General features: G+C 42.7%; 1 protein-coding gene and 1 long non-coding RNA gene across 2 annotated transcripts; one reads left to right on the top strand and one right to left on the bottom strand.

The window, feature by feature from the left end:
* Positions 1–4061: 4061 nt before the first annotated feature.
* LOC144707436 (glutathione S-transferase U25-like) lies at positions 4062–7512 on the bottom strand. Its single transcript, XM_078580541.1, has 2 exons — positions 7022–7512; positions 4062–4586 (listed from the first exon to the last, which is right to left on the bottom strand). Exons 1-2 carry the CDS (start codon positions 7352–7354, stop codon positions 4242–4244), a joined length of 678 nt encoding a protein of 225 aa, XP_078436667.1. The 5' UTR covers positions 7355–7512; the 3' UTR covers positions 4062–4241.
* Positions 7513–7600: 88 nt separating this feature from the next.
* Positions 7601–10238, top strand: LOC144707437 (uncharacterized). Its single transcript, XR_013582473.1, has 3 exons — positions 7601–9447; positions 9601–9737; positions 10076–10238. It is a non-coding gene; the product is annotated as an uncharacterized LOC144707437 (long non-coding RNA).
* The last annotated feature ends 6409 nt before the right edge of the window (positions 10239–16647 follow it).

Genomic DNA, 16647 nt, shown 5'->3' on the forward strand with positions numbered 1-16647 from the left:
ATATTAAATTTATAAATGAGTTAAATTTGAGTAATTACCTTCATAAAGATGTAAAATTATGATATTGACCATAACTTCAATGATCTAATCCAAAATCATTATAATTTGATAATATGTATTCATAATTTCATACATAACTTATTTATACATTTATCCATGGCTACTTATTAATCTTATAGACATAGCACGTGATATCATCTATATTTCTTCATTATCATACTTTAAAGACATTATTCGTGTCATTATTATGCATACTTTATTTGACTTTATTTGACCTGAAGATTTCAGAAATCGATTCATCCCACATCTTATCATTTTTTAACAGATAACTGCACGTTATGAGTTTTCTTTATCATATATGGAGAAGTAATTTTGGTTAATGGAGATTAAGTTTAATGAACCAAGTTGGAAGGGGTGCCAAATAGAGGTAAAGGGCCAAAACTGTTAAAGGTATGAACAAATCAAAGGGACATCAACAGTCTTTGAATTTAGAAGGTGAGAGGGAAGGTGTGGCTTATCTCAGATATTGATATATCCATAATTTCCATCAATCTAGTGATCGGAATAATGAGGACACCTTCTTTGGGAGGCTATGACATCTGGTGTATGAATTCTCAAAATTTGCACCTTGATGAAGGCCACTACTAATGGTAGCCAAGAAAATCCGTGTTTTAAAAAAAGGAATTTTGGGAGTTATTACTCTATTCATAAATTGTATTCTTTCGATTTCTGTCTCTCTTTTGATAAGGATCTAGAATTTTCTGTCCAAGTTTCAAACCCTCTCCCTGTGTACCTTTTTGGGAATGATATAAACTTAAAAATTGAGATAAACTTAAAACAAAAAATGTTAAGAAACAATAGGTGGCATAGATATTCATCCTACAATTGATTAAAACTGACTAGGACGGCTACGGAATGGACGACTAAGGAATGGATGACGAAGGAATGGACGACTGGGTTGATGGGACAGACTACGGGTAGATGGGCGACTAGGGATGGATCGGATACTGGAGAGATAAAACAGTCACAGAAATCACACGGTCGAATTCGGACTTTAAAACCGATGAAAATCTGGTGGTGCAGCTCCCTTATCGACGGCGGGAGTACTGTCTTCCCCCACCGTGACGATGCCTAAGCACCGAAATCAATATCCAAATTCGCGTCACAAAGAAACACTCGAGAAAGAGAGAAAAGAAGTGGAAATCCAAACCAAATCTAATTCTGACAGTGGTGGAAACTTCTCGAGAAAACACTGGACGGAGAACACTTTCGAGACCAAAGAGTTCAGGCGTACCTCGGCACCGTAGTGCATGAAGAGGATGCGGGGAATTCCGATCATGATGAGGCTGGGAGAATCCGGGCGTTGAGCGGCCCATTGGACGAGGAAGATTCTGGGTGTTCCGGGCATTGAATGGCCTTGGTAGAGAGTAGATGTCATTGTCGCAGAGTCAGGCATAGGCGAATACCCGAGCGCGCAAAGCGCGTGTAGGGTGCGCGGAGTGCGCGGAGCGCTGGCGCGCGCGCGGAGTGCGCGGAGGCCGTGCAGCGCACCCGGAGCGCGCGTAGCGCGCGCGGCTCGAAGCGTTGGACGGCATCGACGATGACCGGCGCCGCTAGTGTCGAAGTCTTGCGGGGCGGCCTGGGCGGCCCTGGTTGGGACGGTCCCAAGCGGGCAGCCTGGGGCAGCCTTGGCGGCCCTGGTAGGGGCGGCCTGGGCAGCCATGGTTGGGGCGGCCTGGGCGGCCCTAGTTGGGTCGGCCTGGGCGTCCTTTGGGCGGCCCTGAGCGGGCGGCCTGGGGGCGACCTTGGCGACCCTGGCAGGGGCGGCCTGGGCGGCCTGGTTGGGGCGGCCCCAAGCGGGCGGCATGGAGGTGGCCTTGGGCGTCCTTTGGAAGGCGAGAGAGGGAGGGGGAGAGAGAGAGAGAAAGAGAGAGAGGATGGAGAGAGAGGATGGAAAGAGAGGATGGAAGGCCGACGTCGCGAGGCGGCGGCGGCGATGGCGGCGCTAGGGTTGGCGAGATAGGGAGGCTTGGGCATTCCTCCAAGAAGAGTTAAACAAAACTTAATTCTTGAAATTTGACTGCCTAACTGTTTCTTGAAACAATGGCCTATACATATAGGCCTTGGAGGAAAGAGAAAATACAACTTGAAGATGAGGAATTAAAGACGAGTTGTGCTTCATGTCACGCCAAGGGGCAGTTGTTGATCTGTCGTTGGCGACGTGTCATGACGCACAAAGGAACGTGCGTGTGTGGAGACATGCGTAGTGGAGACGTGCGTAGTGGAGACGGTTGCGGCACGTCCGGAGTGGGAGTGTTGACGTGCGTGCATGAAGACGTGCGTGGCGGAGACGGTTGGGGCATGTCCGTAGCAGGAGTGATGACGTCGGTTGACTGTGGCGGCGTATCCGTGGCGGAGATGTTGACTTCGGTTGACCGTCGCGACACGTCCGATGGTGATGTGTCGGCGTCCTCGCCATAAAAAACCATGGGTTGGCCTTATGGGTCTAAAATTTAGGATTCGATCTATTACGCATATGACCTTTTCTTGATTCAAGAAACTAGTTATAGATGTGGTTAATTAGTATTCATGATTATTCATTTGGAACCTCCATTATTCCCCCTTTTAAATGTCTCTATTTTTTCCACATTTTATATCATCCTTGGTTTTTGTCTCTTCTATCCTTCTATCTCAGTCTTTTATTTTCTATCTCCTCACACCTATACGTCATAAATATTAATAAATATATGATCTAACTCATTAATTAAACACAAAACATACACAAATTTATTGACCATAATTTAGAATATCAAAATGCAGTTTTAAAGATTTTGCTTTGCAGATGTCATTTTTTTGATGTATTTCCTTCATTAGATAAATTTATAAATTTGAATCAACACTCATGAAATTTAATTTTCTTAATGAGATTTATTCCATCATTAATTTTACGAGGAAAGTATTTTATAAAAAAAATGTCGATATAAATTTATGGAATTAATGATAATTGGTTAGAAAATGTTCATGGTGGAAATGGAGAGTTCTATTTTGATGTATTTGTATGAATTACTAGTTATCTGATTTTTTAGCTGAATGAAACTTGGGGGGTATGTCATTTGTCTTATAAAAGGAAATTTATCATTGTGATGAAATATTAGCTTAGGTCTTAATGATATTTTTTATAATGACTAAGTAATGGAATTAAGTGTGGCCAAAAGGGAGGCTCTTATTAATCTCTGTCACAGGCCTAAAAGTGTATTGAAATGATTACAGTGATTGAAGTGAAGGTTACCGTTTAAGTCGGGGGCATAACTTTAATGAAATATACAGAGACATGAAGTGTCAGTCCTAATCATTCGATGACAAGATAAAATGAGGTTGATAATGCCACAAGAGTGGATAAACATGACAAAAGAAGAATGGTAAGATTAAAGTTTGATAGTAATGTTATGGTATTTCATGATGGTGAAGGAGAATGAGGACAGCTGTTACTACATTTAATATTTCTTAGTTTGTGTTATGTCTCTTCGTATTTGTATTAGAATTACTTTTTCTTGTGTTTTTTAAACAATAATTTTTATTTAAATGTTGAGAAAGGGAAGCCAATTTTTTAGGGCAGAACTTGTGCTTGAGAAGTCTCATTTGGATGGAATATTTCTGTTGAAGCCAATCATGAATCCCATGATTGATGAAACATATTTACAGAAACTCACTGGGCCATACAAGTGAGATAGTATATAAAAACAACATGCACAATATTTCTAACATGTGATAAAATACTTCAAATTTAATTTTGAAAATGTCATTGTCATTTTAAATGGTTTAGGATGACGTTCAATGTAATTGGTTGCAAGTGGACTCTATTCGTTCAGATATGTATCCACCCTATTTGGATATTACTATTTGGAATCTCTTTTGCATTTTTTTCAGGAAAATCAGATATACTCTCAAACTAAAATAGTTGGCACCAAAAAAGAAATATAAAGTACACCAGAATTATATTATTTCAGAATTCAAGGTTTCTAAAGTTATCAGCTTCAATATTAGACGAAAAGACCAAGCAGTAAGAATGAAAGTATAATAGTGTTTTAGAACATATTAAGAGCAGACCATAAATACAGGAGAAGTATTCAAAGTTCCAGGAGAAGGCCCAAGGCAACGAACGTTGCATGGCCTATCTCACTGATTATTTAACCCTAGAGTTCCACAGAAATTATATATAGAGAGAATGATGGAAAGAGCTCTTACAGAAAATATTTCGCCTTGAGGAAGTTCAGGAACTCATTAACCTTCTCACTATCAGGGAAGACCTTCAAAGCACTCTCTCTTTCCTTGCATCTCTTCACCCAGCCCGCCAGCTTCGGCAGCTCGACCTCCATGCTAAAGCCTCCAGACAATTCGTACGTGCCGAACCAGGGCACGTAGCCAGCAAGGGCGATGTCCAAGAATCCAAACACTTCACCGCCAAAATACGACTTCTCGCCGAGCTCATTTTCCAACAACTTCATAACTTCTATAAACTCGTTCTTCGCCTCGGCCATCGCCTCCTCGCCTTTGGCCTTCCATAAGTTCACGCCGGCATTGTATACCTGAGAATTATTGAAGTACAACGCCATGCTTAAAGATGAAAAGTAGCACCCTTGCTATCAGCTATAGCTTTTAACACAGTTAGTAAGCACTTAAATCCAACATGGTAACACACTGCCCTCTTAGGCTATAAATGGGCCAGCAGCAGCTATTGTGGGTGGGTGTTGAAGTACAATGTACTGCTTAAAGAGAAAAGTAGCACCCTTACTATCAGCTATAGCTTTTAGCACAGTTGGTAAGCGATTAAATTGAGTAGGAACAATAGTCTTCAGTAGACTGACCTTGTCCTTTCAAGAGATGGCCAGATGCATAGGTATATATTGTATGTAGGGAGAGAGAGATTTTGGAAAATATGATTAGATCAACCGATTGATCTCTCATTTAGAAATATAGGAGATGAAAAGTAACTTAGTATACTTCGTTATTGCTGGGTATGAGATTTATAAATCTGATATATAACGACGGAATTTATACAGCAACGAAAGATCTGATAAGTGAACCGTGAGGCTTGTCCCTTCAGGGAGACAGCAGATGTGTGTGCGAGAAGGAAAAGAGAAAGGGAGAGAGAAGGAAAAAAGATAGAGAGAGATGGAGAGGGAAACAGAAAGAGAGGAGAGAGATATTATAGAGAGAGAGATAGTGAAAGAGGGAAAGCTAGATATAGAGAGGAGAGAGATAGTGAAAGAGGGAAAGATAGATATAGAGAGGAGAGAGAGTGAAAGAGGGAAAGATAGATATAGAGAAGGGGAGATATGTAGAGAGAGAGGAGAGAAGTATATAGAGAGAAAAGAGAGGAGAAAGATATTATAGAGAGGAGAGAGATAGTGAAAGAGGGAAAGATAGATATAGAGAGGAGAGAGAGTGAAAGAGGGAAAGATAGATATAGAGAAGGGGAGATATGTAGAGAGAGAGGAGAGAAGTATATAGAGAGAAAAGAGAGGAGAAAGATATTATAGAGAGAGAGAGATAGTGAAAGAGGGAAAGATAGATATAGAGAAGGGGAGATATGTAGAGAGAGGAGAGAAATATATAGAGAGAGAGAAGGAGACATAGAATAAGAGAGATCTATTGAGAGAGGAGTGAGAATAGATACGAGCAACAAAAGATGGATTAGATCTCGGAGATGTGAGATCTGAAAACTAACTCAGAAAGATACGAGCAGACAATAGAGGGTGAAAGAAGACCCGACAGCAATCGATACCGCAACAAAGATTTGTGAACAGAAAGAACCGGCAAGTAGAGAGAGAGAGAGAGAAAGATATCACCTTCTTATCAATCTATCCATTTATCTATCGATCCACCTATCTATTTATCTATCCATCTATCTATCGATCTATCTATCTATCTATCCATCCATCTTGTTGGAAACGTCAAACCCCCAGCCCTAAGTTTCAGGATTGTGGGGGTTGACTTGGTACATCCTAGAAAGTAGGATGACCTAGCACATCCTTGAGAATAGGATCGTACCTGCTTTCTAGGATCGTGCCTAGTTTTTAGGGGGCATTTACGCCTTGGGTTGTGCCTATAAAAGGCCCCCCATTTCCCTTGTTTTCTTCATCCAAACATCCCTTGATGTATTCTTCTTTTCTCCCTTTGAGTTGAGTAGAGTTTATTGAAAGTTCATTTGAACTACAAGTATCTTTCTCCTTCCCTCTCTCTCACTCTTGGAGTTGGTGCTCTCTTGACGGTGACGACGCGGGGACGTGACAAGGCTAACAACTACGCTTCGGTGTTTTTCCTCGTATCATCTTGGGATCTTCCTCGACATCTTCTGCATTGGTTCACGTCCATGTACGCTTCCGCGAGTGTGTGCGCACAACACATCTATCTAGCTATCTGTCTATCTATCCATCCATCTATCTATCTATCTTTCTATCTATCTATCTTTCTATCTATCTATCTATCTATACAGCCATCTATCAAACTATCTATCGATATATCCATCTATCTACCTATCTATCTATCCATCTATCCATCTATCTAGCTATCCATACATCTATATATCTTTCCACGATCTATCTATCTATCAATCCATCTATCTATATCTCTATCGATCTATCTACCTCTCTATCCAGCTATCTATCTCTCTATCCATCTATCTACCTCTCTATCCATCTATCTATCTCCCTATCCATCTATCTATTTATCTATCTATCTATTTATCGATCTATTGATCGATCTATCTATCTATCTATCTTTATATGATCCATCTATCTATCCATCCATCTATCGATATATCTATCTATTTATCTATCTATCTACTTATCTATCTTTATATTATCTATCTATCTATCTGCCCATCTATCTTTCAATCTTTCCATCTATCAAAGATTTACGGACAAAAAGAGCCAGAAATAGAGAGAGCGAGGGAGAGGGAGAGAGAGAGAGAGCAAGAGAGAGAGAGAGAGAGAGAGAGAGAGAGAGAGAGAGAGAGCACCTTCTTATCGATGAAGTCGGCCCAGAACCGGGCGTGGGCGCGGGCGAAGGGATCAGAAGGAAGAAGCTTTGAAGGGGCGGCGGGCCAGACCTCGTCGATGTAATGGAGGATGACGAGGGACTCGCAGACGGTGCGGCCGTCGTGGACGAGGACGGGGATCTTCTTGTGGACGGGGTTGAGTCTGAGAAGAGTCTCGCTCTTGTTGGCGAGATCCTCCTCCCTGTACTCGTACTCGATCCCCTTCTCCTCCAGAGCGATCCTCGCGCGCATCCCGAACATGCTCGCCCACATGCCCAGCAGCACCACTCCCTTCTCCGACACCTCAGACGCCATGCCTGTCCAAAAACCCTGAAGAAAGATCTCTCTCTCTCTCTCTCTCTCTCTCTCTCTCTCTCTCTCTCTGTCTCTGTCTCTCCAAGGATCTGTGTTGGATCTCCCCTCGCGTGCTCTCTCTATCTCTCCCCTTCTTTCTCCTTTTATTCTGGGTCTCTCTCCCCTTCTTTCTCCTTTTATTCTGGGTCTCTCTACCCTTCTTTCTCCGTTTATTCTCTATCTCTATCTATCTTTATCTATCTATTTATTATCTCTTCCTCTTTCTCCGTTTATTCTCTATCTCTATCCATCTTTATCTATGTATCTATTATCTCTTCCTCTTTCTCCGTTTATTCTCTATCTCTATCTATCTTTATCTATCTATTATCTCTTCCTCTTTCTCCGTCTATTCTCTATCTCTATCGATCGCGCACTCTCTCTCCCCTTCTTTCTCCTTTTACTCTCTCTCTCTCCCCATCTTTCTCCCTTCTTTGCCCCTTTATTCTCTCTCTCCCCTTCTTTCATCCTTTTTTCTCCCTTTATTCTCTCTCTCTCTCTGTCTATCTATCTCCCTCTCTCTCTGTCTATCTATATCCCTCTCTCAGTCTCTCTCTATCTATCTCCCCCTCTCTCTCTGTCTATCTATCTATCTATCCCTCTATCTATCTATCTTTCTCCCTCTCTCTCTGTCTATCTATCTACCTACCTACCTACCTACCTATCTATCTACCTACCTACCTACCTACCTATCTATCAGTCTATCTGTATATCTATCTTTCTCCCTCTCTCCTTATCTGTATATCTATCTATCTATCTTGAGTCTCTCTCGCGCTCTCTCTCTCTCTCTCCCCTTCTTTCTTCCTTTACCCTGGGTATCTCTCCTGGATGTCTATCACTTCTTACTCCCTTTATCATGTGTCTCTCCCCTGGATGTCTCTCTATATCCTTGGACGGATTATCTGTGCTCAGATTATAGACCAGAGTCACAGTGACTATATCTCTCTCTATCCTGAATCTCTCCCTACTAATATCTTGGGTCTCTGTCGCGCACTCTCTCCCTTCACTTCTTTGTCCCTTTATCATGGGTCCCTCTCTTGAATGTCTCTCTCTGTCCTGAGTCTCTCTCGGATTGTCTCTGCTCGGTATAGCCCGTTCTCGCTAGCATCTTCTTGCTTCTTCGCGACGTTTCGGGGTTAGTGGGCGAGTGGCTTATCCTCACGAATCCATGCGGTCTCCAAACCAGCGACATCTCTCTCTCTCTCTCTCTCTCTCTCTCTCTCTCTCTCTCTCTCTCTCTCTCTCTCTCTCTCTCTCTCTCTCTCTCTCTCTCTCTCTCGCTCGCTCGCTCTCGCTCTCTCTCTCTCTCTCCATTACTATTTTTGTTTCTATCTCTAACTCTGTCTTTTTCTGTCTATATTTCTATCTCTGTCAGTATCTCCACTTCTATTTCCATCTCTATTTCTATCTAAATCTCTATCTCTATCTCTCTCTCTCTCGTATCTCTATACCCAGGATATCTCCTATGGATCTCTCTCTCCTCTATGCCCTGGCCCCCCCCTATGGATCTCTCTCTCCATGCCCTTGCTCTCTCCTATGGATCTCTTTCTCTACCAGGGGTCTCTACTATGGATCTCTCTCTCTCTTCTCTCTATAACCTGGGTCTCTCCTATGGATCTTTCTCTCTACACCCTTGGTCTCTCAAATGGATCTCTCTCTACCAGGGGTCTCTCAATGGATCTCTCTCTCTATCTCTCTTCTCTCTATGTACCCGGGGTCTCTCCTATAGATCTCTCTCTCCTCACTCTCTCTCTCTCTCTCTATACCCTTGGTCTGTCATATGGATCTCTCTCTGTACCAGGGATCTCTCATATTGATCTCTCTCTCTATTCTTTGTCCTGGGTCTCCCTTGAGGTCGAATAGACGTGGAGTCGTCCGTTACCTTTCCCAGCAGCTACTTGCTCAACGTTTCCAGACAAGTGGAATGGACTTGATGACACTTCGTCCACTTGGGTACCTTGTGTAAACTACCATGTTATAGGACGTATAATACAAAAGTTAGTGCATATGAAACTGGTAAATGACCTTGGGTACCTTGGGCTCAAGGCTACAAACTGGTAAATGACCCATAGTTAGTGCATATGAAATATAATCATTATTATTCATCTCCATAAATATGCATCACCAAATGTACAAATTCAATTTTTTTTAATATTACATATTCTTGTTGAGTATTCTCTCATGACCCTGTAACTTTATTTTTGTATCAGATCCAAAAATGCCTGGGGCTGCAGTTCCAATTAAGGAATCCGTGAAAGAACTTGAGTATACAAGGGGAAGAAGAAGAAGAAAAAGGAGAGAGATGGAGACACCGAGAAGTGGGGGTTGAGAGATCATACATAAAATAGTAAGTTGTAATGGTTTATGGCCTTATATTGCAACTATATATCTGTTATAATCCTAGCTGTTACAATGATATTATCAAAATTAAATCATGGACCCTATAATGCTCCTATCAATAATGAATCCTATCCCCCAGTTCTCATCATATCTATCGTTGATCCTGGCCATCTATCATTGATCCTACATTGGATCCTAGCCGCTAATCTCATAACGAATATGTCTATCTGTACAATTCTTACTTGTCTAAAGTTGTGGTAATCCCTTTTAGTCTAGGATGATGCTAATGTGGACATTCCTTCAAATAACATTTCTTATTAAGCTCCACCCTTAATTCGATCGCAGCCGTTCAGCTCGTTCAAGTAAGCCTTCATCAAGGGATGCCTGATGCCTCATCAAACTCCCTATTGGAGAAGTGTTTCGCCAATGTATCTTGGAGGATATTTTTCCCTCAGAAAACTTTGATATGACCCCCTTTGTAAAGCTTACAATGGAAAACTACATACTATTGCACACCATGACTCTCCCAATTTTCAATGTTCAACTCTATGAATTGTTGCTCCGTATTGCGTTGGGCAAAACCTTTTCTAAGGCCTGATCAACAGATATCTTGATGATGGACGTCATCAGTGATGTCTTCCGGATGGGTATCGAGACGATGCTCTGATACCAATATGATGTCGGACGTCGTCGAGGATGTCGTCCGATTGAAAAATTCCCTAACGAGAATGTAACTTTGTGATACGATGAACCGTAGGTGGATGTACGTGCAGGCCCCGACTCGTGGGGATTTGCCGAGCACTGAGCTCCGGGGTGGGAGACCGGTGACGGTGACGGTGACCTTCTGACCCTCGTCGGAGCAACGACGGTGACTACGGCATCGAACGGAAAAGTTCCATTGGCGCTCGCACGTAACGGACGGGCTCGACCCGTACTTGGGGAATCACTCGAGAAGTAGTTTTCATGATATAATCTCTCACCTAAACTAACCCGAGCGCGGTGCAGTGCAGCCAAAAATATACTGAAAGACGTAATGTAATTGACGAGTAAGGGGAACGATGTACCTCGTCGACAGTGTCGCTTGTCGTTGGTGTCTTGGTCGGCATGAGCCGGTACGGCCAGGTGTGGTGGAGCAGTGCCAGAGACGGGCACGGTGTAGCTCAACAGGCACTGTCACATTGCTAGAGCCTAACATCGGAGGTCGGAGGCGAAGATAGAGGGGAAGCGCAGCCGCAATGCGGCTCAAGCGAATGGCTATTCTCAGAGTGTGTGGCCCCTCTCTAGAGGCTCGGCACGAACGAAGACAGATAATCATCGCGAGCGGTGGCAGGCAACACGATGGTAGGGTGTAAGTCGATACACCATCGGTCGATCGAGAGGTGGCATGCTGGCGTGATGGAGCACGAGCGTTTACAGCTCAAAGTAGCACACGGCCGAACGGATGGTGCGTGTGCGTAGCAGTGCGGGTGATGCACGAATGGCGGTTGCAACGGCGATGGCTGGGGCAAGAATTGACACTTGCACGGTGGGTTCGGAAGTGCCCGTCATGGATACACCAATGACCAACAACTATGGACGGCTGGCGGCGTGTCGTGTGACGACCGTCGGCACTATGAGAGTGTCGTATGCTTGGCCCGAATAGGGGCACATGACGATGCCTTGATAGAAGCGTTGCAGGCAGTTGTGATGTCAACTGTGAACTCACGTAACCGAAAGGTCGACCGTGAGCGACGCCGTTAACACCCGAGGAGCGCACTTGCCACACTTGCAGGGGCAGTCGTTTGCACTGGCTAGGGAAGGACAAGCATCATCCGTCACGTCACACGTCACTATGACAGAAACGTGACGATGACTGTGATGGATGACGATGGGGGTGTGACGGTGACGTGACGGTGATGGGGTGCTCAGGACGCATGATGTGATGACGTCATGGATGACGTACGTGTCATTATTTCTGAATACAGTTAAAAAACAGTATTTTTAACTGCCTCCAATCACCGTAAAAGTCCCAATTGCTTCATAATTTACGAGAAATTACACTAAATTCAAGAGATCTTCAGCCACCACACATTGAAGGCATCTGTTTTGCCCTTGGTGATCTGGTTCTTCGCGATGCAGCTATTCAGGACATCTTTCGTGAACTCATATAGGTTCTTCCCATCATCAATCAAACTGATCGCACCCATAGAAATAAATAACAAGTCAATAAATTTTACATATTACCCAAGAACAATCTAGAGCAGACTCACTTGATAACTTCCATGGGGATTTGGAAATTACAATTCCCAGCAAAATTTTGCATCGTGTCAAATTCAGCGATGGGGCATTCCTAGGATAAGAAAAAAACTTGAATTTCAATCCATAGAAACAAAAACTGGGAAAGAGCAGATTGAAGAAGAAGATTGAAAGGAGAGGATATGGTTTCTACCGTCGTTGTAAGAGGGGAAGTTGAGAAGCAGCGTGGAAGGTGGAGACAGTGAGGTGAAGTTGATGAAGTAGGCCAAGTGTTTTCTGAATGAAATTGGTGATCTGGTTAAGATTCTGCTTTGAGTCGTCGTCTTCGTTGCTTTGCGTGCTCTTCGAAGAGTCCATTCAGCCTGAAAACTTTCCTTTTAATTTTTTTTACTTTGAAATTCTTTCTTTTCCTCTGCGATTCTGGAAATTCGTCGATAAATTGTTTCTGCGGGATACTGTTAGGGAAGATGAAGAACAAAACCTCAAAATTTTTCTGTAGAAGTGCGTTTAGAAAGCGTGATTTTATTTTCTGACAATGAAATTTCCGATATCAAATCATCAAACGATCACCGAACTAAATTATTTTTGTGACTGAAAATGTAAATCTCCAAGACTAAATCATCAAATTGCACCAAAACAGATTGTTCCCAACTCTTGAAACAAAAATTTCTGAGATTGGACCACCAAATAAACACCGAAACCAAGTATTTCAACAGCCCAAAAAGAAATATTTGAAATAAAATTATCAAATTATGCTGAAACCCACTGCTCGCAGTACAAAGCGATCTGCCATTCACACTTCAAATAAACACCGAAACCAAATGTCACATAGGATTTTTCCCGTCACCGGTGACGGTGACGCCGTCACGGTGATGTGGACGTGATGGGACACCCAATAGAGGGACACATGACGGAAAGTGACGGTTTTTTTGTATTTTGTGGGATGCGTGACGTGATGATGACATGACAAAAGTGTCTTCAAGTCACCGTCTGTCACATTCCGTCATCCGTTCTGTCATGTCTGGGGCGTCACGTCCCGGACGTGTTGTTCCCTAGGACCAGCTCTGTCACAGCAACGTTGGGAACGATGTCTCCAGCAAGAGTGACTCAAAGATCCTCGTGGAGCAGTGCGGGCGGCTGTTTGTCAGAGTGTGCGGGTCTGACTGAGGATGCGGGCAGATCCTTCGTCAGCGCGGGCGGGATGTATTCGCTCTTGCTGGGCGGTCATGTTGACCACGCACGAGGGATATGTCGGATGGCCGTAGACCAAGCAATGCCGGAGAGAGTTATTCCCGCACTCACGTCCAACCCGACGCGTTGACCACGCATGGGAGAAGCCTGTGGCCGTGAACACAAACCATGCCGGATGGTTTGCTCATGTTTTCACACCCACCCAGAGATGTTGTGGTGGTGTAGCGGCCTAGGGTTGCAATGTCAAGTGTCGCTGCTCCCTCTTTCCTTCCTTTTCTTTCTTCTCCTTCCTCCTCTTCTTCTTCCTTTCCTCCCTCGCTTCTTCTTGGTGAGACCTGGATGATGGTAACTGCCAAAATACAAATTCCAGATCTGAACTATTTTGGGTGCCCATCATGGCCTTATATAGGGCCATGATAGGCCCTTACAAGAGGGTCCATTAAGGGGCCCTTGTACATGGATTCCCGTTACAAGAAAACAAATAAACTAAGAACCATAAAGAAAGCCACATGGCGCACAACGAACATAACACAACACGGCGAACCGACACGATGAAAACGAAAACACAAGCACGGTAAAAGGAGAAATAAAACAAACACGAACCTGAGAGAAATTCAAACAATCGATGCGCGGTCGTGCTTTTCACCCGAGGTGTTAAACCCGGATGTCTTCACCATCACCTTGGCATGCTAGTCGTGTGGGGGCGCGAGCCGGCGGGTTGTCGACGGTGATGATGACAACTCCGATGGTCTCCGATGGGGTAAGCTGGCGCACTCCATCTTATCTTCCCCCATGATGAACTCAATTTGGGGTAATAATTTTCATATAGGTAGAAAATACACTTATTTGAATTCCAATATAGGTAGAAAAAGTATGAGAACTTAAAAGCCAGAAATTAAAAGTTATACCCCCACATATCATAGGGTGTAAAGTACAGGTTTATGAGAAGAAAATAAACCTCTGTACAAGGGTTGACACTATGTAGATTTTAAAAGACGTAAATCCTGTAAATAAAATGAAAAATAACAAAAAATAACGAAAAATAAAAAATAACAAAAATTAGAAAATTAGATAAAATAAGAAAATTAGAAATTTAAATAAAAAATTTTAAAATATAAAATAAAATAAAAATGAGCTAGCAAGTTTTGGGTGTGAGGCTTCGCTGATTGAGAACTCCTAAGCTCAGTCGAGGCTTCGCCGATTTAGAAATTCTAAGCTCTGTACTTGGAGGCTTCGCCGATTGAGAACTCCTCAACTCAGTCCTTGGAGGTTTTGCCGATTGAGGACACCTTGGAGGCTCCGCTGATTGTGAACACCTCTGTACTTGAGTGGGTGTGAGGCGTCACCGATTGAGAACACCTCAGGCCTTGGAGGCTTTGCCGATGGAGAACACCTCAGTACTAGGAGGCTTCAACGATTGAGAACACCTTAGTGAGGCTTTGCCGATTGAGAACATCTCAGTCCTAGGAGGCTTCGCCGATTGAGAACACCTCAGTCCTAGGAGGCTTCGCCAATTGAGAACACCTTAGTGAGGCCTTTCTTGTTTGGAGCCACTTACAATGAAATGATTTTGCTCGTCACTTACAACTGAAGTTATATTGATTATATGCTGAAGCTTGCCCTCGTAAAAATAAGTGTTTTGCTTAACCCTGAGTAAATGAGCTCAAGGTTGTCTCCACAGGGAGCATATAATAAAGTTTAGATGGCCTTATATATGGTGATTAGGGGATAAGAGAAGATATTTATAAATTAAGAATGCAATGAAATGATAAAGATAGATACATGGAATAATGAGTTTATTTAATATAATGAATAAGAGGGTGCATCAAAATGATGGTGACAGATGAATAGAATGGGTGTTATGAATGAGATGGATGTGGATCGCTAGATAGTGATGGATTGATGCAAATGGGTGGACTTAATATATCAATTATACAGAGAAGAAGATGATGAAGTAAGAGTAAGAAGACACACCCTGGATTCTTATATTACATCAAGATCAAAATGATTTACGTACAGAGAGAGCCTCTCCACTTCTCTTTTTCTTTCTAACTTTAAAAAAGGAAGGAATATATAATAAAAATAAATAAAATAAATTATCTTTTTAGACAGACCAAGAAAATTTGATAGATGTTAAAATTGCTCTCTTTCACTTAACCTTGTAAAGTAGAAACTGTTGCTAGATAATTTTACATGAATTTTAAGGTTTATTAACAGATCACTATATGAATGGATACATGAGAGACAGCGAGAAAGGAAGCTACTCTCAAATTTTCAAGAGGATTTGAAGTTGAATGATTCTTAACCATCTAATTTTCTCTCTCATCTTGATTCTGCGGCAAGTCGCCAGTGTCATGAAAAGTCATAACTGGCATTCGTCATGTTTAAGTTTGTCATCTATCAATGTTCAGAGCAATGGACGGATGACTCAATGAATTGTTTTCAGTCATCACTCATATGTCACAAATGTTGGATGACTGATAACAAAAATGACAAAACAGATGATAATGATGACTGATGATGTTCAGGATGATGGAAATATAAAGGGATATATATTACATTTAAATAAGATATAAAGCATCTTTGTAGATGGAGAAGATAATGAGAATGACTATCGAAGATGACTGTAAAGGGGATGATGACTGTACACAATGTGGATGGTGACCGACAATGATAGGGATAAACATTATAGGTGACCAATGATCCCTGGCGATGAGGGTTAGACAAGTGTCGACAGTGTGGACAATAACTGCTGATAACATGAACAAAAACCATAGATATGGGGACAATGACTATCGATGATGCATAAGACGACCACCACCAATGGGGATGGCTATTGTGGATAATGGGGATGACGACTGAAGATAATATAATTCCTATTTCAAACAAAGATACCTAAGAATTAGAGTTTGTTCATTGTTGCAGAGATAAATGACACCAACAGAAACCATTGCCAAACCCCACTAAGACTGGGAGCTTTGTCACAACTGCTCCATCATCGACATGGCCGGGGGCTCCGTTTAGGGACGATGACGCGAATACTTCTCCGAGCACCTGCAAGGTATCATTTATGTACCATTTCATTTTCTTAACATGGGCGTGGACGAGTGGGATCCGGGTGTAATTGGCATATTTATACTCGTTCCACGCCTATAAACACTTATAAACACTCCACTTATATATAACACCCCCTGGGTGGTGTCCAGGGCATGGATGGATCGATCTACAGGCACAACCGCAGGGTTGGCCGTACCCGGCACCATGTTTTTTGCCATTAAAATTATAAAAAAAAGGAAAGACTGGGAGCTTTGTGACTCTCTCTACATTATGCCAATATCATTTGTTTGATAAAAAACATGGTGAGCCCTCAAGAAATCATTTTTTTATCACTTTCTTGGGTAAAAAAGATCCCAGGGCGGTAGCTTCAAGGAATGCCAATGACAATGCACATGACGAGGGCGGAGGGCAGCGAGGGGTGGCAACAGCGGGCA

Source organism: Wolffia australiana, chromosome 9 (assembly GCF_029677425.1).
Source record: "Wolffia australiana isolate 7733 chromosome 9, ASM2967742v1".
NCBI classification, from domain to species: domain Eukaryota; kingdom Viridiplantae; phylum Streptophyta; class Magnoliopsida; order Alismatales; family Araceae; genus Wolffia; species Wolffia australiana.